Raw genomic sequence first — 26,858 nt, 5'->3', positions numbered from 1 at the left:
GATGTGTTCTAAGAGGTTAATAGCACAACCTCAGAAGCAGAGAAGAATGGCATTCCCAGTACCAGTCAGAGTCACGCAGCATAAGATTTCACGAAGACAAATGTAAATTAACTTGAACACTATTCGTCATGAACAAGAGATAAAAGTCCCTTTGATTCCATAAGCAAAACATTATGCAGACAAGAACATGCAAATGTTGACTGCGGGGGCGGGGGGAAACATAATTAGGGTCTTGTTGTGAAGCGGTGGAGGGAGAGAATGGCCACCCTACAAGAACAGATCATGGGGTGTGGGAGGAGCAGGCAACTGTGACCAGAAGGACAAACTCATTGGCAAGCATCATCCCCCTACGGGGGGTGGGGGGGGGGGGTGTCTAGCTAAAGGGTAATTCTCCTCCCGTCTTGGGAAAAAGTTCTGTTTCCTTTAATACAAAAATGCGAGAAATAAAAAATTTAGACCACAGGTTGCTTACTAAGTATTAGTCACTCAGCTGTGTCCAACTCTTTGTGACCCCATGGACTGTAGCCAGCCGGGCTCTTCTGTCCCTGGAATTCTCCAGGCAAGAATACTGGAGTGGGTTGCCATTTCCTGCTTGGGTCTCCTGCATTGCAGGCTGATACTTCACCATCTGAGCCAATAGGGAAGCCTATTAAGCTTATTAAAACTTGTGACCAGCTCCCAAAATCAACTGAGGCCACCCACATAATGGCACCGCTACATACTAGGATGTTGACTCAGGTGGCAGAACAGACTTTTTGATGGTTTAAAAATTACCAATCTGAAGCACTGGAAAATATAAGTTGGTCAATAAGGTACAATCCAGACCAGTCTACAAATACAGACAGCTTTGTTTTGAATCTAACAGACAACTTAAAAACTTTTGCTTGTGAAAAGGCCTTCACCCTCCAGCTATACTTTCTCAAAAGACTTGCTAAGGGAGAGAGAGAGTACAAGGAGGAAGGCAGTATATTACAGCCAGAGATATTTCAACAGTAATAATGCAGTAGGTCAAAATGCTCACGTATAGCTTGGGAATCTTAAAAAAAAAGTCATGACGGCCTGGGAGGATTAATAATCCTCTTGCAGGGTGAAGAGCAGAACTCCCACGTGCTAAGCCAAGTGTCCCTCTGCAGGAATATAAAATTCCTGTACAGGAAAATGGCAAGAACGTTAATGGAAGTTTGGGGAAACAAGACAATACTTTTATCCAAACGTTCTTTTTCACCTTAAACCACCAACAGTAAATATGGTATGTATTTCATTTGAAGACAGTGGAGCAGAAATATCAGCAAAATTCTAACAAAAATATGACATTGCTCCCTTGAGTTTCCATTTGGCAGGTTAAAGCTCCCTTGAGGTGGGAACATTTAGGGTCTGATGTTCATACTGTGTTGGTGAATCACAAGTGGGACACTGAGGAGTTAGTCATAATCACCCTTCTATGACGCAGAGAGAAACAGGCCTATTTCTGATGTGCCTGTAAGTTATCTAAATACTATTGCTTTCTCAAAGAACTACGGTAACTGGGAAGATATCCCAACACAGTGACAAATAACATAAGCTACATCTTTTTCTGCAGGTCACTGAGGTATAGTAAAAGAAGGCGAAGTATCATGCATTTTCTAACCATACATACAGATTGACTTTCAATATATATTACACCTTAAATATATATTTAAAGATTTACTTCATCAGTTCCTAATACCATTTATTATAAATCTAAGAGTTATTTAAAACCGCCAACTCAGATCTAAAGCCTCAGACAGAAACCTGAGTATGTGGTCACTCTGGATGCCTGATGTTGGGTCATTTTTTCTCACTCCTATTTTCACTAATTTTAATCGTATTTTTCGACAAAATCTAGAGGGGGACCACTTGAATTATTAAACATTTCATCTCGCTCATTTCATCTAAGCATAACAATGGCTCAGGCGAGAAGTGTTCATCCTTCTCAGATTCCCAGAAGTCACAGTAGAAAACATAATTTCTTTGGAGAAAATATGCATATGTCATAAAGGATAAGTTCTATATGACATGTCCTACTATAATGTTTGGGCTTCCCAGGTTGCGCTAATTGTAAAGAACCCACCTGCCAATGCAGGAGACATGAGACACGGGTTTGATCCCTGGGTTTGGGAAGATCCCCTGGAGGAGGGCATGGCAACCTACTCCAGTATTTTTGCCTAGAGAATTTCCAAGGACAGAGGAGCCTGGCAGGCTACAGACCACGGAGTCACAAAGAGTCAGACACGACTGAAGCAACTCAGCATGCACACACCATAATGTTTTATTTTGATGTTAAGCAAAAAAAAGAAAGAAAAAAAAAAAGAACAAAACATTTTTAGACTAACTTGGCAGGGAAGAGCATTAGCTGTGCTAGGGAACAGTTACAAACTGAAGGTAGCCTATTAAAATGACCTTGAAATATCCTCTGCAGATTTCTTTTCTCAGCTCTATGAAATTGCCAGCCATTTATCTGAAGTCAGCCCCATCATAATAGCAAAAGAAAAACCAAAGCACAATGAATTGTCAGGAGGCAGTTCGCTGTTATGAAAAGCAGAAAATGAGGCTGACTCCATTCCCCCCCCCCCAGTCAGCAGTTTGCACAAAATTGCTCAAATGCAGCTTTAAATCCCCAACAGACCTGAGTTATATAAATCCAGATCAACTGGCAAATTATAGATAACATATTTCTGGGTGGCTCTCTGTGCGTACTCCTGAAGCAATGAGACGCAGGCACGATCTTGCCCACCAAATGAATCAGAGGCAAACCAGTTCAGTATGAGAGGCGACCTTTCTGTTTCAGAAGTGGCTGAGTGTAAGGGCCAGTATACTTGTTGATTCATGTTTGCTCTTGTGCAATCCATCCTAAGGCCCTCTGCTGGCGTTGGAGCTCAGCTACCGTGAATCAGCGTCATGTTAAGAAAGCTGTTTGAGCTGAAGATCCAGGTCTGAGATTAACACGTTCCCTCAGTGGGCAGGTGGTGGCAAACCTTTCTTCACCTCACAGTGGGGCATACGTTAAATATTATCACATTACCAGGAGCAACAATACCTTAACTGTGACTAGGTTTCTGATTAAGCCCTTTGGAAATCATCGACGTCATTTATTTTATTTTTTTTTTCCAAGACTGCTTTACACAATGAGACAAAGAATGCATGCTGGTTTCGGCACCTTGCATGGCTATCTGCTCCCAGATTTCGATCCTCATTGTGTAAGCGGGGACACAGTTTCTAAAAGGACTAAACACAGCGGGTGGTTCAGGCTATACTTGTACTTCGCTTATGGGAATGAGTCAAGGATGCAAAAAATAAAAACATAAAAATAAAAGCACATAAGACAGAAATACTGTACAAAATAACCACTTTTTTGGCTTTTAAAACTTTTTTTTTTTCATTTTTTAGAGAGAATGTGAAGTTTTTTGGCAGGCAGCATTTATAGTTAAATTTAGCCTTACTGCTACTGAGTGATTCTTATAATCTCTTCTTATTCAATTGACCCACTGTATTGAGAAATCTTTTCATTCTACATGACCACACTTGGTCGCTTCTTACACAGACAGCACTACAAGAGAATCTCAGCTACAGACACTGGTGGGGAATGCCAAAGGCATCTGACACAGGTTAACAATTCAACAATTGAGTGCTCGACGACCATTACATGGCTTCTGTTTCATAATCAGCAATGAGGTCTTCACAAAGATATTCCATCATCCTTTCTCTTTACACACGATACTTCCTCAAATATTTTTCAGTCACTCTCCTCAGTGTTAGTCATACCACGTTTCATATCTTAAAAAGTTTCCCCATCAAGTTTTAGCTCAACTATTCTTAAATCCAAGAGGATTTCTGGATAATTATGCAAAACTGGTTACATATTTAGAATACTTAAAAATTCTTTACACAGAGAAATGGTAAGATGAACATGAAAGGAGTCACTCACATACAGATGTTTTAACAGCCACCGTCAAAATGGCTTTATCACTACTTTTCCCACAATAAAAGACACTTGAAAATATCATGAATTTTCAAGTTTTAAAGATATTTAGGTAAATTTCATTCGATTTTCTAAAATTCTGAAACGGTTACAGCTCTTTGATATCTCTTTCCCTAATTTTACTCTTCTCTTAGTTTTACTATCTTCACATATGAACATTTTCTTAAAAACATAAAGAAAGCAAAAACCAAGTGCAAGTGTCAAAAATAGTGAAGTTTCTCAATTGCCTTCACAGACTCACATGAGACTAAGGCAACCTGAACAGACATAATTACCCTCATTTTGTAGCTAAAGACACAAAGCTCTCAGACAAGTTAAATGACTTGTTCAAAATCAAACACCTAAATAACTGGCAGTTCTGAAGCTTGAATGCAGAACTTCAGATTTTACAGTCAGAGCTCAAAAGCCAGGAATTAGTGAGGTTAGGTGGAAACAAAGATAATTCTTCTTTATGGAGTTAAGAAACCTCACCTAGAACTAGGCTTCACTGGTAGCTCAGCTGGTAAAGATCCCCTGGAGAAGCGAACGGCTAGCTACTCCAGTATTCTGGCCTGGAGAATTCCATGGACTGGTCCATGGGGTTGCAAGGAGTCGGACATGACTGAGTGACTTTCACTTCACTTCACTTCAGCTACAACTGGAGTCCAGACATGCCTGTAGGGGGAGCTCTTACACCCTCACATGCACCATCAATTATTCCAAACAGGAGGAGACTTAACGCCTTCATCTCTAGTCTCCAACAGAAAACTGTTGCCTACTTTACTATCCAGACGAAAGAAGAAAACTTTTCTCCACCTAACCACAGCCCAGCCAATCAGAGAGTGTACCAGTGCAACCTATGAGAAGCCTCCATACTTTGGACTTCCAGCTTCCTAATGTGACTCGTGGGTTATTACAGCCCCTCTCAGCTTCCCTCTTTTCTCTACAAGAGCAAGTTCCTCATCCTTGTTCTGATTTGCCCCATAGTTCAGATATCCAGAATTGCAATTTCTTTGGGCTATTCCTGAAGAAACTGGCTTTTGCTAGTAAAATAACTGGTTTTATATTGTTAAATTTGACTTTCTCCTAACTTACATATTGATTAGAACTTTAAACAACAATCCCCACCTCCCTGCCCTCCTCGCCCCTGCCACACACACACAAACACAACACAACTCACCCCTTTTCCGAGTTTTGAACCGCTGGCCTGTTAGCACTGGCTTCTGATGCTTATTCATAAAATTTCTGAAAACAAAAAAATAAAGATTATGTGCTTCAAATAAACAGTCCCTATAATATATTGCCAGTAAGTATATGTTTGACTTTACTCATCTAAATATACTTCTCAAAATGAGATAATTGTAACTACTGAACTAGCAAAACTTTTGAAGTTTAATAATATCTAGTGTTGACAAAAGACACAAGGAAAATAACCACAGACATAAACTTTGACATAAGGGATAAACTCCATGCAATACTTTTGGAAAGCATTTGGTGAATATAAATATTTACATGTACAAAACCTATGGTCCAGCAATACCTTTACAAGGAATTTATTCTAGTTATGCCCACATAAGTATGTAAATATATGCATGTGGATATAAAAGGATTTAGTTCCAACATTTGTTGGATGCATAAATAAATGAAAAAGTCAAATACCCATAAACCTGTATCTGGTTCAATAAGTTATAATAAGCCATTGAATGGAACTATGAAGTGTTACAAAATAAATTGGATCCAAATGTACTACCTATGGCCCTGGCTACCTCTCTGATAAAGTTTCCTACATTTATCTTTTCCCATTACTCACTCTTCTAGTCACTCTGCCCTCTGCTTTTCCCACTGGGCCAGGGAAGGTCACTTTTCTTCTGGGAAGACTCTTTCCCAAGGCATTCATGTGGCTTTACTCTCTGCACACAAACACCTCCTTCTCAGAGAAATTCCCAGACCATCCTGACTAAGAAGGCTCCCTGTCTTTCTCTAGCTTTATTTCTCTTCATTGCTCATAGCAGCCCCTGGCGTTTTTTAGTGTTTGTTTGCCATGGTCTATTCCCCTGATGACAATGTAACCTCCCTGTGGGCAGGGACTTCACAGGTTTTACTCAAAATTGTATCTTTAGCACCTAAAACAACACTGAGAGCAAGTATTGAACAAATAGTTGTCAATAACCTGTCATACTGAGATGGAAAGATGTTCTAGGTAAATTGTGAAGGGAAAAAAGCACTCTTTGAATAAAAGAGTGCAAAGCCTAATTTTTTGGTTAAAAGGGGGTTCATGTAATATTTGCTTTTCTAGGCAAGGAACATTTAAGAACTAGACAAGAAACAGTTTTTCATGTGTTTGTTTACTTCAGAGGATGCATGTTTGGACTTTTTAATTCTTCTACTGGATTTAATAATTTAAAATATCATAAATTATCTTTTAAAAAAATGAAAAACCTGCTCTAAAAAGAGTTTTTACAAACTGAGAATAACCTTGCTGACATAAATATCACAATCTGAAAATGTATATAGATTGCCTAAGTTATGAGGACCAAACAATTCAAGACAATGTCAAGCAAATTATTTCTCTTTCAAAGTTTTTTAAAATTGTAATTTAAAAAATTCTCAAGAATGTGTAAAAATTACTATTCAATTTATGTACCAAAACTTTCTTCCCACCCACCCCATGAAAGAAGAGAAACATCTATTTTCACATAGAAAGCAATCTATTATTCATGGAAAACTTGAATCACCATTTCACAAGTGAAATTCATTAAAAATAAAGTAACAAAGCCCAAGAGTAATTTCTTTCATGGTTAAAGAGAGAGAATTTTTATCAGTCTTATGAAGTGAACTTACTACATTCTGCTTTTAGATATAAAGGTGACTTAGCTAGATTCCAAGCCCTCAAAGAGTACAGAGTCCAGCAGAGATAAAATACAAACATTTACAGTACAATGAGGCAGGTGAAACAACAGTGCAGCTCACCTAGATCAAGAGTAGAGAAGGGATAGATAGATGTTCCTGTATGGGGCAGCAGCTGCATAGTGAAATAGTTACAAGTGCAATAACCTTAATCAATGAAATCTTATTTCACTTGAGAGGCACTGGAAATAGAGTTTCTAATGCATTATGTATATTTTCAGAAAAATTCTTTCATTCAGGATTTTCCCTGTTGGCATTTTCAACAGATTCACTCTAGATCAGCAAACATTTCCACTGGGGCACAAGTAATGAATATACCTAAGTGTGCATGTGGTTTCCTTAATGTTTCCATACCTCCCCAAACACAACAAATATCACACAAAATATTTTCTTGTGTTAGCAAAGAAAAAAATACCTGTTAAAGGGTTTGGGTCTTGTACTGAGATACAAAACCAAAAATAGAACCTGAAACTTCTCCAGTATCTGAACGTCTAAGGAAGGCATTACCCTTTGCCAAAGATGTTTTTATTTCAGAATTTTAAAATATTTTGAAAGTGTGTGCCCCTTCTATTAGCGTCTACAGTATAAATACATAGAATTCTCTAATTATCTTAATATCTTATTTCTATTTTCCTGCTAATGGAGAATTACCAGCAAACACAACGTACCTAAGAGTGAATTACTCTATTTTAAAAATTCTTTAGCTCCACTTATAACACTTTCTTTAGTTTTAAACACGAAAGTTTGTTTCTTCCAAGTTTAGTTATGTGGGCTTGTTTTATGCAACCTGAACATATTCTATGTGGAAAATAATGTAAGAACACATAAATGTTTTAAAAAAGTATGCAAAGATTTTTGACATACACAACATCAAAAATTAAAATAAACACACACACACAGAGATTCACCTAGTGGTATTGAAAGACTAAGTGAAGATATTCTGTTCACTAAAAGTCTCTATCACTTAGCTGTTACTATTTGGAGCAGAGGCTTGGCTTTTCTCTAAATTTAGCTCTGGTGCTACATTATAATCTGCTCCAGAGAGGGTCAGCCTTTAAAAGGCATTCACTGAATCCTGGCTGAAGAGGAGCAAGGGCGCATAGACTAAGAAACTGCACTAGCTTAAACCTGGGCAAGTCACGGTAGAAGAGCGACAACGGCAGTTCTCTTAGGCCAACCTCAAAAGCTCACAGTTATTAGATTGCATTACAATTTATAACTTCATATCCACTAACTAACATCATGATAATTTGGCTTCCATTCAAAACACTGTAACTCAAACATTCACAGAGAAAAATAAGCTCATGTCCCACTAAAATGGAAAAGCTCCATGGTTTAAAACAGTACGTATTTTTTTAAAAAAATTGTACGTAAAATTGGAAATGTTAGAAGATAAGGTCATAAAAATACTAAAATGATCCACTCAATCACACATTAGAGACCAGGTACTCTCTCTATTAATGAAATAACAATTTAAAATCAATTTCTATTTGAGCCTAAATGGCTAACTGATCTCGTGCCCTTTTCACGTTCCATCTCTCACTTCCAACCAGACTCTGGGCCGCAGTGTGACAAGGGGCCCGCAGCCCTGAAGGGTCTCATGGCTGATGGAGACTAATTCTGCCACTTGCCCTGCCCACCTTGAGTAGACTGACAGCTAGTGTGTTGCCTTCCCTTATATTCTTCTTTAATTCTCTCCATTTTGGTAAGTGTCTGATCAATCAGAGACAGACATATCTTCCAGTTGTCCCTCCTAGGGGAAGCCTATTCTCAACTAGTTATTAAGAGATCTGGCCTGATAACACTGTTCTTGCCTGTCCTGGTCTGGCTCATCTTTGAAGTATGATAACCTACTTTATGTAAGGCATTTAATACCACTAATATAGTCTACACATAAAATAACTGTGATTCAAACAACCTCGACGTTATGAATATGGATACTCTAAAGTGGGGTCACAGTCTTTTTCTATAAAGGGAAAGAAAGGAAAGATTTTAGGCTCTGCGAGCTACAAGGTCTCTGTTCTAACTCTTCAGTTTCGTGGTTATACCCTGAAAGTAGCCACAGGCAAAATGCAAAGAGGTGGTGATGGCTGCATTCCAGTAAAACTTCATTTACGAAACAAATGGTGGCTCAAAATCGGCCTCCAGGCTTGTAGTCTGCCAACACCCATCCTGGAAAGGTGTACCTAACACTACTGTCTGTGAAAATGTTCTGTATCTGCACTGTCTAATATGGTTGCCACTAGACACATGTAGCGTCCTTGAAGTGTGTGTGGCTAGGGTGAATGAGGAAGAAAATGTTTAATTTTATTTAATTTTTATTAATTAAAACTGAAACAGCCAACATGCCTAGTGGCTATCATGACCGGCAATCCAGTTCTAAAGCATTCCCCATGGCTCAACACACAAACTTGATGAAACTTGATAAGAAGATGAAAATATACTCAAAGAAAAGCGATTTTTTACTTAGCATTTTTCAAATAAAGTAACTGCAGAGCATTTTGCCCAAATTTCAAAACTACGTGTCTATGGCAAGAAAAGAAAAGAAAAAGTACCAAACTCCAAAGGGAAACTCTCTGTGTACAATCAATATTACTTAAGACAATGGAAAGGAAAAGACTTCCGATTCTGATACTAAAAATTATTTTTGCTGTTGTGTAGTTGCTAAGTTGTGCCTGACTCTTTGTGACCCCATGGACTGCAGCCCACCAAGCTCCTCTGTCCATGGGATTTCCCAGGAACACTTTATTCTTTGGGTATAATATTGTTGCCCTACAAAATTATACCCAAAGAATAAAGTGTGTTGTAAAGATGCAATAACACCAGCACACAAAACTCAAAATATAACTGAGCCACTTCACTGCAATATTCTAGGGAAATACTCTGTGTTTAGGAGCAAGTTTCAAGAATTACCTTTTATTCTATCTTCCAAATAGGGAAAATAATTTCCATAAAAAGAACTAAAAATATGTCCGTAATTATAAACTATTCTCTCTTCCATTAAAGCTAATACGGCAAGAACAAACATCATAAAATCTTGTATAAAACATTGTCTTGGGATCATTTGGATTGATAATATTGCAGCATCATTCTCTCAAAAGAAAAGAAATTAAATTGCTCTGTGAAACCTTAAATTATGAACATTCTAAGCAATAAACTAAATATATACCTATAATAATAAGATACAATTTTGTTACCCAGCATAACATTAGTTTGGTCAATATCCTTATCATGATTCCTCTCTGGAATCAAAATCACCCAGCCTCTCCAACAAGCTTCATTCTATCTCCCATCAAATTCTATGTAAGTTTCAGTATTTATTATAATTGAAATAACATTAAAAATTTAAAATAAGTAGCCTACCTATAGAAGAAAAATGTTTCTAGTCAAATATTTCTTTCTTTAATATAAATATTGTTATATTCATATCCTCTTCACTTTTATAATTAATAATATCAAAGGACAAAAATATTTATCTTAGAAAGTACAAAACAATAAACTATAGTTGTCTTCTCAAAGTTTTACAACAATAGTTTTCAGCCAGGAACATTAACAGTTGGAACTTAAATTGTGCTAAGCAATGATTTTATAAGAAACAGGGATCAAAAGCCTAAGGAATTGTGCTGTGAAAAAAAAATACACTAACAGTTAATTATGTTCATCTAAATCTTCCTTAAGGAGACATAAAAGCATCATGATTAAATTTTTATTATAACATTTCCAAATCTATTTCATGTCTTAAACTTTATCTGGTTTTTGAATACTGGATTTTTGCTTCCCTTCTAATAAAAATATTTCAGAAATTACATTTTAAGTATCACTGTACAACCTCTTCATTGAAATAAGATGATTACATAATGTCCCTTATTTCATCTCAATGAAGTTATTTTCAAAAACTCCCAAGAAGTATAAATAACTCCTAAATAGTTTCACTCTGCTTATCCATTCATGCTATCTATTTAACGAACTCTATACAAAGTCCCTGGGGCAAGCACACCTCCTTCTCTGGGAGCTCCCACTTTCCCCAGATGCAGTCTCTCCTGGGCCTGTCCCTTCCCCCAGCAACTGACCAGCCCCACTCAGCTTCCCAGATGGCCTAATCTTGCTGATGTCATTCTTATGTCTCAACACTCTGAAAAACACAAACACACCTTCAACTACACACACTGTATATACTTCAGCTTTTAGAAAAGCCATCCCGCAAACATAACATCTCAGGGTGTTTTAATAACAAAATGTACTAAAACCTTTGTGCTAGATGAGACCCTTAGAATTTTTATCTACAAGACAAGAGGATGGTGATAAGAGCTGCATACCTACTACTGCATACTTCAAGCTGTAAATTCGGAGAATTTAGAGGAAATGGTGGCATGAAACAGAGAAATATCCAATGGTTCAATGTCTAGCTGTGGTTTAAACATAATTTATTAATTTGTCAAGTATTTGGGGGGAGCTTACTGTGTATATTAAAAAGCAGAGACATTACTTTGCCAACAAAGGTCTGTCTAGTCAAGGCTATGGTTTTTCCAGTGGTCATGTATGGATGTGAGAGTTGGACTATAAAGAAAGCTGAGCACCGAAGAATTGAAGCTTTTGAACTGTGGTATTGGAGAAGACTCTTGAGAGTCTCTTGGACTGCAAGGAGATCCAACCAGTCCATATCCTAAAGGACATCAGTCCTGGGTGTTCATTGGAAGGATTGATGCTGAAGCTGAAACTCCAATACTTTGGCCACCTCATGCAAAGAGCTGACTCACTGGAAAAGACCCTAATGCTGGGAGGGATTGGGGGCAGGAGGAGAAGGGGACGACAGAGGATGAGATGGCTGGATGGCATCACTGACTCAATGGACATGAGTCTGAGTAAACTCCGGCAGTTGGTGATGGACACGGAGGCCTGGCGTGCTACAATGCATGGGGTTGCAAAGAGTCGGACACGACTGAGCGACTGAACCGAGCTGAACTGACTACTGTGTATCAAGCACCATGCTAGAGCAGTGGCTTCACTCCAGGGTTAATTTTCTTCCCCAAGGGACATTTGGCAGTGTCTGCGGACATTTTTGTTTGTCATGCTGGGAGGATTGGGGTGCTACTGGAATCGAACAGGTTGAGGCCAGGGATACTACTGAACCATGTATAATGTTGTAGGAGAGCCCCCTACAGCAAAAGCTTATCTGGTCCAAAATTTCCAGTGTCCAAGCTGGAAAACCCCACACTAGAGAGGAGAAAAGGCAAGCAAAGCCAAAGATGGGCCTTGCTCTCAAGAACTGAAAACTGTACACATATCAGAGCAGCAATCAGGCAGATATTTCCTTGAGTGATTTATTTTTGTTTGCCAAACAATAATGTCAGTTTTAGACAAAACAAATATATCACTGGTAGCTCTGGTGAGGAGTGATGATAATGAGGAGGCTATGTATGCGGGCAGAGGGCAGAGGGTATATACGAAATCTCTGTACCCTTAACTTTGATGTGAACCTAAAAAAACTAAGTTTAAAAAATCTGCAGGGAGTGGTGTCAAATGCCAGAGTGCAAACCAGTTGGTTTAGGCTAATTCTGTATCAAACACAAAAGTGATGGGAATGTTTATGACTATCAGTACAAACAGAAGATTAGATGGTAAGTTATTATGGCAAGGGGAATTGAAATCTGTTCCTCTCTTAGCATTTTAATCAAGGAGGAGAAGAAAACAGAATTCTCTGAAAAACAAAACAAAACAAAAATACTAGACTGGTAACTAGTGGGAGAATGTTGCTTTGGAGCAATGGCTTAAAAAACATGAGAATGGACCTTCAGGAAGTTCAAACGTGGTGGTGGGCAGAAGCCCAAATGTCTTCTCACTTGTGAGTTCTCCCAGGAGGGAACCTGCCCAAGCCTGTCTAGCAGATGAAGCTTTATTTGAAGAGTTGCACACATACAAAAAGTTACACATGCCTATTTCACAACGAGGAGAGCATAAACTGGATAGAAATATCCAATCTTAGCCTGGGACTTATGGGACACAGCACACTGATATGAGACTGCATTCCCAGGTACAATTTTAAAGGGGTAAATTATACAAACTCAAATTAAAAGGGGGAAAGACGACCAGAGCACAGTTACAAACTCTCATGTATACTTTCTTAAAAAGCCTAAACATATAGACAATAACCCCTTTGCATTCACTCATTAAACATACATTTTTCTATGCTGTGCCAAGTCACGTCAGTCTTGTCCGACTCTCTGCGACCCCATAGACTGGGGCCTGCCAGGCTCCTCTGTCCATGGGATTCTTCAGGCAAGAATACCAGAGCAGGTTGCCATGCCCTCCTCCAGAGGATCTTCCAGACCCAGGGGTCAAACCTGAGTCTCTGACATCTCCAACACTGGCAGACGGGTTCTTAACCACTAGTGGCACCCGGGAAGCCCTATCTGGTACTGGGCAATAGGGATGCAGTGGGAACCAGACAAGATGCATAGATAAGATGCATGGTGCTCACCTTCTAGCAGGTGGAGTTCTGACCAGGCGCTGCACAGAATTACCTGGAAGTGTGAGTTAAGAAGGAATGGTCTCTAGTATGTTAAAGTCCATCACATGATGAATTTGAGTTGCAAATTGTGTTTATTAACGCTTTAACAATTCGATGTGTGCTATTGTTGTTGTTTTTTACTTTTTAACTTGTAAAGGCTATCCATGAAGCTTGGAACACTTTGAAACCCGAAGAACTAAACCTAGACCCACACCTCACACTCTGATAAGACTCTGAGATGGCATGCCACTTGTCTGAGGCCATGCATTCCATTCTAACCTTGGTGATAACAGCAGAGATCAAAGAGGAAAAATCAAACACAAAACAGCCAGGGCCAGAACCCATCAACTGTCTCCTCACAGTGCACTTTCTCCAAAGAACCAACCAAAGTTGTTGGGTAACAATTTACGCGATCCTGACGGCAGCTTTTTCATTATTTGCCTCGTGGATTTTATGGGTTTAGAGTTAGAGACAGTGAAGCATAAATATTAATTTTAATGTCTAGTTCAGCACTTGGATAAACTAAATTAGCATATGTTAACTCCAAAATGCCAAATAGTTCTCTGTGGAGTTCTAGTAAGGAAAAACACATTCATCTTTAGCGAGAGGATTTAACAGAAATCCTAACTCTTACGGACATGTAAATAGTAGGAAATTTATGGCTCCCTGGTTTCTGGTACTACGGGAGCCAGTGCTCAACTTGCTTCCTGCAGAGGCTCGACCCTAATGTAAACACCATCTTCACACTCCTCCATGCCGAGAAGTGGCATCCTTTCCTCTAGCCAGCAGCTTCCTCTGTACCAGCAACATGGGCTTCTTCCTGTTTACAATAACCCCTTTCTATTACCTTGTATACTGAGAAGAACGTATGTCCTGTTCTTTTTTTTTCTCAGAAATGATCACAAATCCAGGAAGCCATAGAGGTTGGTTTGAAAATCATTCAAGTCTTTTGTGTGAATATGAGAAAAAGTATGACAGTAGAATATTATAAAATGGCACACCCCTCTGTGGCTTGTGATAAAGTCCCCACAGTGCTAAGAGCTACTATTCATTACTGTTACCCTTCTCTGCCCACTGGCTGTCTTCAGATTTATTTAGAAGTCCTCAAAATAACAGTGCATCTAACAATTATTTTCTGAAAGTCTTCATCTAACATAAAAATAAGTTGGATTATGAGAAGAAGAAACATAATTCTACATCTCTCACAAATTTGTTATTATTGTTTTCCTATTAATATATTATTTCTGTAATTAAGACAATTAAAGATAACAAAACAAAAAATACCAAAGGCTACACCTGCAATTAAAAAATCAGGCAAGAACAATGAAAGCACTCTCTTTGGTGTTTGCAAAAGAATGGGTCATTCAGTGAGTTATCTAAACCTTTTATTTTCAAAGTGGTTTACAAATATGACTATCAGAACACTTTTTGGCACTCTTCACATGCCAAATTTAGAACAGGTCAGTTTATTCTAGTTGGCATTTAACTGCCCAAAAGATACTTGCTTTATAAAGAGACCCATGGCCCCAGCACAGACATCAGAGTGAGCTAAGAATGAAAAATATTCTTGTGTACACTGCTAATAGTGGTAGATTTTATATTTTAAAAAATTTAGAAATTATTTTAAATTATCACGTATTTTTTTTCCCTAGTAGATATAAAGGAAAAAATGTTGTGGAAACTCCTAATGACAATCACAATCCAGCATTAAAATGATTCACATTAATCTGATTATTAAATCCCTGAGTTGCATCTCTCAGGTTTAACTGTTTCAGTCTTTATTCCATTCATCAATAAAAGTAGAAAAAAAATTGGAACAATCCAACTGGGAAAAAAAAGTCAGAGAATAAAATTCTTTAAAGGCATTGTATGGATAAAAACAGGTTCCATGGGTTATATTTCATTTGCAAAATAAATTTCATAAACAATTTCCTACTCATTTGATTGTCTAGCTGTTTTGGCTATTGATATTTTAGCTATTTTGGATAATTTTGAATCAGTTTGTATTCAAGGACACAATATCCTAATAAGTATATGATTTTTCCTTCCATTGCTTCTTTTCATGTCCATTATTAACTTTCCTGCTACCCACAATTCTAAAGATACTGCTTTATAATTTTCAGTTTAGTCGAAGACATGTGATGTCATAAACTACTTGAGAGCAAGAACAAACCTAGCGTGTTTTAAAATATAATCTACCACTTCTATGACTTAAAAATTTCTAGTTCCAAGATGGTCAGACAGAAAATTATAGGCAATATTTATTTTATAAATATTTATGTTATAGTATCTTATGGAGTTGTTTTCTTAAGGGGTTGTTCTCCCTGGAATGTTTTTCATTTTCTGGCTCACCCACCCAAATTCACCAATCCTTCCAGACTCTGTTCAGAATCTCATTTTCTCCGACCCTCCCACTGAGCTCCACCCATTCTGGAACCTACACATGCGGACTGTATTGCTCAGGTTAGGCGTTGGAGACGGCTGTTTGAAGGAGGAGGTGAGAAGAACTGGAGTAAAATGTGATGCAGAAATGGGTGGAGGAGGGCATTCTGGGAGCAGGAAACCTGTGGGTGGATAGGGGAGTAACCACATTGTTCAAATTGAAGTTGAAAGACTGGAAGGAGCCAGACAGCCACTTGAAGAGGCAACAGACTCTAGTCCTTATTGTTTCAGAGACTGGCAAGTCTCCTAGAGGACACTGGAAGCCTCCTGCGGACAAAGATCACATCTATCACTTGGGATTTGCTGAAAACAACAGATACACACCAAGATCTTTCTTATTAATACATATATATACATATATATATATATATATATATGTATATATATAATGTTAATCCTGAGATAGAGTTATTAGAATTATATCTTTTATGAAAGTCTCTCTTGAAAAACAAATCTCTTCCAAAATGTAGGAAGAAGGGCTTATATGAATACTAATTTCTATACAATTTTACTTTAAAATGACTTCTTACATAGGCCTACAACTATGTTATTCATCTACTTCTCAACTGTAAAAACAGGTAGAACCGGCCCTAAAAATATCAATTAGTTTTTATATAACACTTTATAGTTCACAGGGCATCCTCAAGAATCCTCAAAGTCACCAGGTAAGTTTGGTTACCATTCCTGTTTTATATATGAAGAAAGTGAAAGCAAGAGAGATTGCCTTGGAAAAGCCACCTCATCACAGAGCCTTGGCTTTGCCACTCTAATTCTCAGGGCTATGGCTGTGCTTGGCTGTCTCCCAGGGCTCATCCATAATCATTTCCCACCAGGTCAGAAGAGGCTACTTAATGGGACTGCTATACTCCACAATCAACAGACCAGGAAGGGATTTTACTCAGAGGTTGATGAATATAGTTTTAAGGGCTGCTTTCTCTGCTGGGTTTTTCTAACTACCCAGCAAAAGACAATCAAATATCAAGACATAAAAACACCGATTTTCTACCTTAAATGTATTTATTGGGAAGGCAAATACTACCTTTCCCTTCTGATGCAGAAATAGCTTTCTATTTTTAATTATTGGAATTGCTTTACTATACTCAGATAAAGAGGCACCAGCCTAGAGTTTTAAATTCCACAGTGACCTAGCTAATATAAATACATATGAGTTGAGGTTGGAAGCACATGATTGTGTGCTTCAACATTACCTGGCAATGAGACTGGATTGGCTGCATTGCCTTAGATATTGTGAAGGCTTGGCTTTGAAGCTTAATTAAATATGCTTTAAAAACCCTTCCAAAAAAACTGAAAGATTATAAATGATACCAAAATATTTCATGTTGGCCTCTGGAAATATTAACATTTCGTAAGTCCAAAACATCATAAAAGAAACGTAAACATCAAGACACTCAAGTTATAAAGTTTTAACAATTCAGAAAGCAGGTGTCGAAATGAGCATTTAGTTAAGCAAACCCTGAGGAAGGACGTGGCAGGCACATCTGAGTGTGGGCCTCATTTTCCTACACTGAGATATTTGTTCTAACTACACTGATACTGCTCACAACATTACCAAATTATTCCTTCTTTGGAAATGTCTTCTGACGTGGTTTATGAGACACAGAAGAAAATTGGTCTCTCCACTTCATTCATATCTTGATTTTCTCAGTTAAACTAAATATATTTGCACCCCTTGTTCAGACTTGTCTGCAAATCACTCTGTCAGAGTTCTAAAAAGATGAAGATTAACTGACAGCAGGATATTCATAAGCCTGTGACGCAGCACTGAGATATGCCACCTACCCCTTCTTCATTTGGGGGACAAGTTAAAATGTGACATGAACAGTTTATGGAAATGCATTGTTCACAAGACAATCTTTTGCAGATTTAGGTGTAACTGTCTTAACATTAAGTGGATAACTGCATAAGCTAAACTCCAAGGACAGAGAAAGAACATTGGTATCCATATTGCTTTCTTTATTTTTTTAAACTGAAACAACAGTTTCTTAAGAGGCTGTAATACTTTCGAACTTTCCTTTTTATTTCTTTATTTTTTTAAATTTATTTGGCTGCACAGGATTTTACTTGCTACATGCAGGCTGCCTTAATTGTGGCATGTGGGTTGTAGTTCCCTGACCAGGGATTAAACCTGGGTCACCTGGATTGGGAGCACAGAGTCTTAACCACTGGACCACCAGGGAAGTCCCAAACCTTCCTTTTTAAAACTTCATTACAGAAAAATCTCAAACATATCAAAAGCAGAGAGAATAAGTCTAACGAAGTCAATGTACTCACTGCCTACTTTAAACTGTTAATAGCATGGTGAGTTTTGTCTCATTAATATTCTTACTCAGTTCCTGCCCCTCACTGTCACAAAATTAGATTAAAGCCAGTGTTAGATATCCTATCATTCCCGCCTTAAATAATTCAGTACCCATGTCAAGGGATATTTTAAAATATAACCATAATATTAGTTTCAGACCAAAAGGAAAACGAAATTCCTTAATATCATCAAATATCCAACTCAGTCAAGAAGTGTACCTAAGACAAAAGGAAGTCAAATGTCAAGGAAAACATTATCTCCAAAGTTACAACACTCAAAAATGAGCTATTCCCCTGCAATAAAAAGCAAACAGCATTCTCTTAAAGCACAGAGTTGGAAGTCAAGAGTTTCAAAGAGAATGGTGTGCAGGAATGTGTGCAGAATGTGCAGGAATGGTGTGCAAAATTTGTAACACGTACATATGAGCATTTTTTTTTTCTTGCTTGGTAGCATTCATAGAATGTCAAGCAGCTCGAGACTGAAAACGTTTAAAGACCTTCTGCCCTTGGTTACGACTGTGTGTGCTTACTGCGACATCCCCTCACATTGCCAGGAAGGATTAGTCAAGTAGGGAAATAAATCTACCTAAAATAACTTAGAGATCAAGCTGAATTCAACTCAGTATGCACTGAGCACATACGAGGTGCAAGACACTGGGTCACGGTCTTGAGAAGCAAAGGTAAGCTAATCCCAGTTAATTTACAGTATAGAAGGAGAACGGATCAAACAGATTAACAAACACTGAACTAGAAAGCCATGAAAAAGGTGCTGGCTTTAGGTTATTTTCATGGAGCTCCAGATGAAGAAGCAAAGATGTTAATTTACGGGCGCGGGGAGGGATCAGGGCTCATAAGGGGATAGGAGAAAATTAGAGGATGTCAGCAGTGTACCAGCAACTCATGAGGAAAGACTGTCCTTATCGCCGTTGCTGATGGACAGGAATAAACATGTTTACTAGGGCCTGTATGCCCCTCCTGGATAGGGTAGAAGAAAGTTTCTTGAAAGTTGACACTTGATCAGATCTGGGAAGGAGAGAAACAGTAAAGAGGAAAGGGAGGTCATTCCAAGAAGAGAGAAAAGCAGGAACAAAGGGGTAGAAGTTACTGGCATGTTAGGGAATCAGCAGTGAGGTGACCTTAGAGCAGAGTGTGTGGGAAGGGCTGGCTAACTGGAAATGCTGGCTGGGACCAGAAGTCAGAGCTTCCCAGACCAGGCTTGGGCCTCTATTCTGCGGCTGGTGGAGAGGAACTGTAAGTGGAGACCTCCAGCCCAGACCAGACCAGAGCCTCTCCTCTGCGGCCAGTGGAGCCAAGGACAGGTTTTTAAGTGAATCAGTTCTGTCTTTACAAAGTATGTCTCATCCTTCAGTAGATGATGGGTGCTCACTATTGGCTGAGAGGTCCAGGGTATTAGGAGTAGGCGAAGGGCTGACAGGGACACATGTAAGAATTTCAGAAATCATTTTTCTTTTCAAAGAAGAGGAAAGAAAAGCAACATATAAATTCCATTACACAGTGTGCAACAGTGTGTTAGCACACTTCTCATTTGTTTTAAAAAAAGTGGAAATTCACCTGCAAGTTATAAACACATAAAGTTTCTCAGTAAAAGTATGAGAAAAATAGACACTATGGGTTGTAGGACACGGAGAAAAACTGGGAAGAGGCTGGAGAGTTTTTTGTACCTTTGTCACATTGAACCACATGAACATGTTACCTATTAGCTAAAGAATACATAATTTCCCTCTTACTTCTAGCCATGTAGATAGAGAATAACGGAAAGAGAAAAGGTTTTGGAGACAGATCTAGGTTCCAGTTTGGGTTGTGATACTTCCTAACTGTAGGGCTGTGGGCAAATTAACTTCTTTTTGTTTCTGTCCTCTTATTTTCAGAAACAGGGGTAATATTGGCTAATTTCTGGGTCATTACAACAATGATTAAACTAATCCTATACAAAGCTTCTGGTGGACTATCTGGTGCCGACTAAGTACCCAGTAAGCAGTAGCTATTTTATTACCAACAAAACTTCTTTGATGTGAACACATTCTTCATACAAAAAAGTTCCTTGAACAAGTCTAAGGTATGCTCATTAGCTGGTCCTATTCCTACACTAAATATTAACACTGTACAAAACAATGAATGTAACCCATATGATAAACACTACCCATTACATTATCTAGAAATTTAAAATTAACATGTTATTTACATGCATTTCAAGGCAGATGTTAGCTGCTTTATTTCTAGCTGCCTAAATTTACTGAATGAATGTAGTCACAGAGAACTAAATACCATCAAGGCACCAGGAAAACAGATAGTAAGTTGCTATCTTTCAGAAACTGACAACCTCAGTGAGACAAACAGGTGTGACCTTCAAGTAACCATGGCCCCAATTTGGCAGAAGAGATGGAAATTCTGGCAATGAAGTACCCAATTCTGTAATATCCCTTATAGGATGTTAAGTCACATGGTAAGGAAAGGTTACTCTGTAAGCATTTTCTTAGCTTTGTGGGTTGCTCCTTCATGAGACTGTGTTTTCAATCAGCTGTAACTGTGGCAATAGCAGCATTCTAAGTGTTACAAAAGATGGGTCACTCAAAAGCCTTACTACTTGTTTGAACAGTCACATCATTATTAAAGCATCCCTGAACAAAAGTTTCTTTGTTATACATTGAGTTGAATAATTTCAGACCATTTTCATGTGAGATGTTCTGGCTCAGATTTGCCCCAGCCTGCAGAGATGAAGCCTTAGACAAGAAAACATCTGGGACTCAGGGGGGAAAAATTTTTTTTTGTTAAAGGCAGGAAATAAGGGTGAACATCTTCCAGGATTTCATAAGTGTTAGTGAATGCTTCCAAGAAATGAAGGTGTAAGGCCAGAGGAAAATACATTTCACTTCATATATGGCACAAGAGGGGAGAAAGAGTGGTGGGGAGGGATGCTTAACAACAACAAAAAATCGACATAATCATTCAAGTATTTCTCTTGGAAGCAAAAGGGTCTTGGGAGAAACATTAATACTAGACTGTAGAGAAACAGTAAACACTAATTTCTAGAGAAGCTTTCACCAATGCTGTATATGTTATGGATAAGCACCCGAGAGGAATGACTGACTTTATATTAGCAAGCAAGTCTTGTGGCTGAGCCACAGGAGGGTGCACACTTGTATTTATCCCCTAGCTTCCCATAGTGAAAGCTTGAGGTTACATATCACAGTTGAATGAAGGTTGGATTAAGAGGCTAATCTAATGCTATATATAGACAGCAACACCAATTTAATCTCCGCCCCTTCCCCCTCCCCTCTCTATTTCCATAAATCTCAAGATCTGAGTTACAAAGAGACTGGGAACTCTAGCAGAGTGAAGAGCCTCTTCCTCTCCCCTCCCCCTTGACTGTCTCTCCTAAATCTAGTATTAGTGCACGTGTAAATTGCTTCCAAACACGCTTTACAGGCACACAGGGCGATCAGATCCAGTTTTCTTCTACAGCTTCCACAGGGGCCGGAGGAGATGACAAGTGGGGGCGAGGGGTAGGTTGCCAGAAGAGACTTATTGTCACATGCTTTCACCTCGCTTGTAATGGGGGGCTCTCCTTTCCTCCCCACTCGTAGTTCAGAGCCTCAACCTTGGACTCCCCCAGAGTTGCATCTGGCGGTGCCACGCGCGAGACGCTGCGCACCCGCCACTTCCCACCGCGTGGCCGGCCCCTGCCCGCTCTTGGTCTCTCGGGGCGGGCGGCCAAACGCGGCGAGTGGGGGGTCTTTACTCTAGGGCACCGATACGCTGTAAAAGCGATGGTAATGGGGTGGAAGGGAGGCTTCCCCACCGAGAGGCAGGAAGCCGCCCGAGCAGGCACATGCTTCCTCCCAGCCAGTTTCGGCCGGAGGGGAAGCTCACAGTCGGGCTTTGGCTCCGGGGGTCTAAGGCTTGCCGGCTCTCCGCTACCCTACCTGGCTTGCTTCTCACCTGTCCGAGGAGGTAGCGGCGACGCGCGAGGCTGGGGGCTGCGGCGATCCCGGCAGCGGCGGCGGCAGAAGCGGCAGTGGTGGTGGCAGACAATGGAGGAGTGAAGGACAGACACATTGACACCGACACACGGAGCTCGGCGCAGCCCCGCCTCCCACGCCGCCCCGCCTCCCAGCCCGCCCCCGGCCCGAGCCGCTCCACTTCCAGGGAAACAAAGGGGGGGTGGATAGCGAGAACCAGGGAGATGCACGCCCCAAGAAGAAATTTTCGAACACAGAAGTTCCAGATAGAGAGTTTAATTATTGTGTGTCCTTGAATATCTGAACCGGCAAGAGTGGCTTGGGGGAAATCTGTAAGAAGCATTTAATTACCCCCCAGTGACTTTCTCCATTTGGTTCTTCCTCCCCAGGCTCTTCCAATGGGACAGCCGCGCTGCTGCCTCCTGCAGCTTCTCCTCCCTGCCGGGCCAATGAGGCGCGGGGGGCGGGGACTACCGCTGGACCTGGGGAGACCGCCCGCCCGGCTCGCCCGGGCTCGCCCGCTGCTCGCCAGCGCCTGGAAGGAGGCGAGAATTCGAACGCTTCCACGGCTGGCTACTTAGAGTCCTAGTCGCAGGTTGCCTAACATTGCGGCTGGCTTTCGTAGTACAGACACGTCGTTTCTTTTTAGTACTACCGAAGACACAGACTAGCCGTCAAGCTGGCGGAAGCAATGGTTCACATACAGAAAGGCGAGCTAACACAGGAGGAAAAGGAGCTGCTGGAAGTCATCGGAAAAGGTGTGGGTGCTGGGCTGCGACCGGGGCTCTGCCTGCCTGGCCGGGGAGGGGAGAGAGGGGCGTGGCGGAGCCCGGGCGGCGCCCCAGGCCCGGCTGACCCCGGGCTGCGGTTTTACGAGGTTGACACCCTACCACCGGGAAACAGCGCTCCTCCCTTTGGTCTGGGACGAGTTGCGGGGGCGGAGAGGTGGGGAGGGAGAAGCGCAGCTGGGACGACATTCTGCAACGGAGGTTGCAGACATTCGTCCTCTGAATCAGCTTTTGGAAGGCGGCACCTTTCCGGGTTCCACATCCGATGATAAAGAGCCCCCCGGGGGTGGGGCCTCAGAATGTGCATTCTTAAAAACTCCTCAGGTGAATTGACCGCAGTCCGCCTGGGCGTTAGTGGCCGGAAAGTTTCAGGCTCTTAGACCGGTGTCTACAGGGCCGTTTCGACTTCCGGAGGCCGAATGATCTGGATCTCTTGGCTGTCTCCGCCCCCTTTTGAAGGAGGGCGGGGTGGAGAGAGCTCCTAAGGAGCAGGGTTCTTTATAAGGGCACAAAACGACATCTGTAACTTGCGCATTGAGGCTTCTGCCTGCAAGGCCTCCCTGGCATCCTTCAAGAAGCCCCCGACCGCCGCAGAAACTCGCGCGAAAGCGAAGGGGTTGAGGAGGCGCCCACACCGCTTGGCGCGTTTGGCAGGGCTGCGATCTTGTCATCGCGCTCTGCGCGCATTCTCTTCCATTCTCCAATGCGAGTCCCACTTCCACCGCTCCTGGTGCTAAGGAGGGAGACGCAGGCCCCGGGGACGAGCCAGAAGCCATGTGTCCCCTCAGTCCCCCAGCGGATATCCCAGAAGAGTTTGCTGCTAAGTCCCGTTACCTGGCAGTTGACAACAGCATGAATACGTGGCTTCTGCACTGTCAGCAAGCGGGGATGGGGATGCGTGGGAACTGTGGGTGTTGTTCGCGTGGCTGTTTTAAGCTCAAGGATCAGCTTGCCCTCGATCGGGATCGGCAGAGAGGCTGGTCATAATAACATAAAAAGCTTCCCAATTTCCAGTCTTTCATTCTAAGTAACATGGCTCAGATCTGGACTTACAGAGAGAGAGAAAGGCAAACTTTATACTGACAAGGAAAGTCTACTTGGAAAAGGAAAAATCGGGTTGGAGCTCAACAGGTGCTGATGAGCTGAGCTCACCCGATGTGACCTGAACAATTTTAAGTCAGTCACAGCTGTATGTTTGTCATGATAAGTGTTCTTTGCCCAGAATTTGTGGGACTTAGAGTTAGATCAGTGTGTTTGTTCAGCATGGTTCTCGCTGACCTATTTGGCATGCAGTCTTTCTGTTCTGCCTGTCTCTGTTTAATTTCTCCGTGCCTTTGGTGGCTCTGGGATTCGGCTCACCAACCATGTGAGTCTCAGCTCTGTGCCAAGTACAGGGCTGGGCAAAAAAGGAGACAAAGGATCAACTTACAATCCACCAGGGATGCAAATGCTGTTTTTAAGCAGTCTAGGGCTATCACCTTCTCTCAAAAGTGTAAACAAGAGAGCAATTTTGTAAAGTGGGTCTCTGAAAGGCGTAGGGGTGTGTGTGTGTGTGTGTGTGTGTGTGTGTGTGTGTTGGAGGGAGGGCAGGGAAGGGGAAAGCTTGGATACATTATTGGGTGTCCACTAGTTTTTATTTGTAAAGATTAAATGAAACAGTTGATGTGAATTTAGCCTGGTTAACACTGTGACTTTTTTTTTTTTTTTTTACTGGGCTCACATTGTTCAACAAATTGCATAGACCCTCTTTCAGCTATTTATTTGGTGCAAGCTGATGAGAAAAGAAGTGAGATGGACTTAGTATGTGATACATTCTTTTTTTTTTTTTTTTAGTTGGAGGCTAATTACTTTACAATATTGTAGTGGTTTTTGCCATACGTTGACATGAATCAGCCATGGATTTACATGTGTTCCCCATCCCGATCCCCCCTCCCACCTCCCTCCCCATCCCATCCCTCTGGGTCTTCCCAGTGCACCAGCCCTGAGCACTTGTCTCATGCATCCAACCTCGGCTGGCGATTGTTTCACACTTGATAATATACACGTTTCAATGCTGTTCTCTCAGATCATCCCACCCTCGCCTTCTCCCACAGAGTCCAAAAGTCTGTTCTATACATCTGTGTCTCTTTTTCTGTCCTGCATATAGGGTTATCGTTACCATCTTTTTAAATTCTATATATATGCATTAGTATACTGTATTGGTGTTTATCTTTCTGGCTTACTTCACTCTGTATAATGGGCTCCAGTTTCATCCATCTCATTAGAACTATGATACATTCTTGTCAAGTGAAGGTGGATGGGACATCACCATACTCTTAAAAAAGAGTAATGAGAAAACTGTAGCCAACCTTTACTGACTATTATCATGGGTCTGGCATAATTCTTAGCACTTCACATGTAACCGTGCATTTAATCTTCGTAAACTAGGAATATAGACTTCTCTGTAGCTCAAACGGTAAAGAATCTGCCTGCAATGCAGGAGACCAGGGTTCAATCCCTGAGTTGGGAAGTTCCTTTGGAGAAGGGGATGGCAATCTACTCCAGTATTCTTGCCTGGAAAATTCCATGAACAGAGCATCCTGGCAGGCTACAGTCTGTGGGGTTGCAAAGAGTTGGACACAACTGAGCAACTAACACACACACATAACACTGCACAACATTTTAAATGAGTTAGTGTATATTAAGTATTTAAGATACTGTGTTGGCTATGATTATGGTAAATATGGCAGTCTTTGTAGATAGATAACAAACCAAGGAATTGAAAAGTTAAATAGCTTGCCCAATGTAACCCAGGTAATAAGTGGCAGAGCAGAAATACCATCTGGTCCACAGTTGTAGAAACATGCTGGACTTGAAAACAAACTAAACAAAAAAATGAAAAAATGAAATCAGCACCATAGCAGTCCATACCATATCTTACTCACTTTGAAAGGTAATTGCATTAAAATATTATCCTGTCAAGTTAAATTAATTATAATTGTAAGGGATTTTGTAGTTTTGTGTGTAAGTGGCTCAGGGGTGAAGAATCTGCCTGCCAAGCAGAAGACAGTGGGTTTAATACCTGGGTTGGGGATATCCCTGGAGAAGGAAGAAGCAACCCACTCCAGTATTCTTGCCTGGGAAATCCCATGGACTGAGGAGCCTGGTGGGCTACAGTCCATGGGGTCCCAAAGAGTTGGACATGACTTAGCAACTAAACAACAATTTGTAAAATAGTTGTTGGCTTATAGCTGAACAAAGGTCATAAACAGAGTTTATATTTGTACTCATAAGAAGCATTTTTTTTTTTTAAGAAAGGAGTACAGTTCTGATATTTTCCCCCCTTTTGGTACATTTCTCGATTTTGAGAAGCACTGGATTACTCAGTACTACTCTGTGAAATTAACAATAAGTTTCTAGCCAAGTGTGACCTGTCACCTTAGCCAGTCTGAAATAAGCTGAACAAAGTTTTGAATGTCTCCATCCTGCTAATCACTGCCGTCCAAAAGTTAAGCAGATTGTAAGCGGGACTTAGAGCCCAGAGAATACTACATATGGCAGTGGACACTTTAAGAACAATTTCTTCTTTTGACTGAATTCATATGCTAGCTACCCTACAGGTTGTTTATTTGTTGGAATGCCAAGAAGAAGTTCCAGATGAAACTGAGAAGCTGTTTCTCACATATCCATTTAAATCATAGTCACTGACAGCATCCATTTCACAGCATTTCAGAAGAAAAATGAAATCACTGAAGCACAGTTAAGTGGCTTATATTACTTGTAGATTGAGCCATTCTTCCAAGTTCCGATATCTTTTTCACTAAACACTGAGGAAGCACTGTTTCAAAATAAATGAAACCTCCTTTAAGAATATAAACCAGAAGGTCTTTCATTACTTATCTTGTTTAGTACTTGAAATCCCTGGAGTCAGTGTTGCTGATTTCACAAGAAAGTAATGA

The 26,858-nt window shown here is 40.5% G+C and overlaps 2 protein-coding genes across 4 annotated transcripts in view; one reads left to right on the top strand and one right to left on the bottom strand.

Moving 5' to 3' along the window:
- The window catches only part of BZW2 (basic leucine zipper and W2 domains 2), a 55,834-nt gene extending 33,582 nt beyond the window's left edge, over positions 1-22,252 (bottom strand). Inside the window, exons 1-2 of one of the 2 annotated variants that reach the window (XM_061165015.1) lie at positions 22,113-22,252; positions 5,157-5,221 (exon numbers count right to left, since the gene is read on the bottom strand). In XM_061165015.1, coding sequence (XP_061020998.1) covers positions 5,157-5,214 — 58 coding nt within the window. In that variant the 5' untranslated portion in view covers positions 5,215-5,221; positions 22,113-22,252. Of the gene's footprint in view, positions 1-5,156; positions 5,222-22,096 lie in introns of both variants that reach the window. The other variant, XM_061165016.1, reaches the window with a different exon arrangement.
- Positions 22,253-22,592: 340 nt separating this feature from the next.
- Positions 22,593-26,858, top strand: part of ANKMY2 (ankyrin repeat and MYND domain containing 2) — a 42,029-nt gene continuing 37,763 nt past the window's right edge. For both annotated transcript variants that reach the window (XM_061165013.1, XM_061165014.1), the window contains exon 1: positions 22,593-22,890. In XM_061165013.1, the coding sequence (XP_061020996.1) occupies positions 22,824-22,890 (67 nt within the window). In that variant the 5' untranslated portion in view covers positions 22,593-22,823. The remainder of the gene's footprint in view (positions 22,891-26,858) is intronic.

Source organism: Dama dama, chromosome 18 (assembly GCF_033118175.1).
Source record: "Dama dama isolate Ldn47 chromosome 18, ASM3311817v1, whole genome shotgun sequence".
Lineage (NCBI taxonomy): Eukaryota > Metazoa > Chordata > Mammalia > Artiodactyla > Cervidae > Dama > Dama dama.
This window is presented reverse-complemented; position numbering and strand designations above follow the sequence as displayed.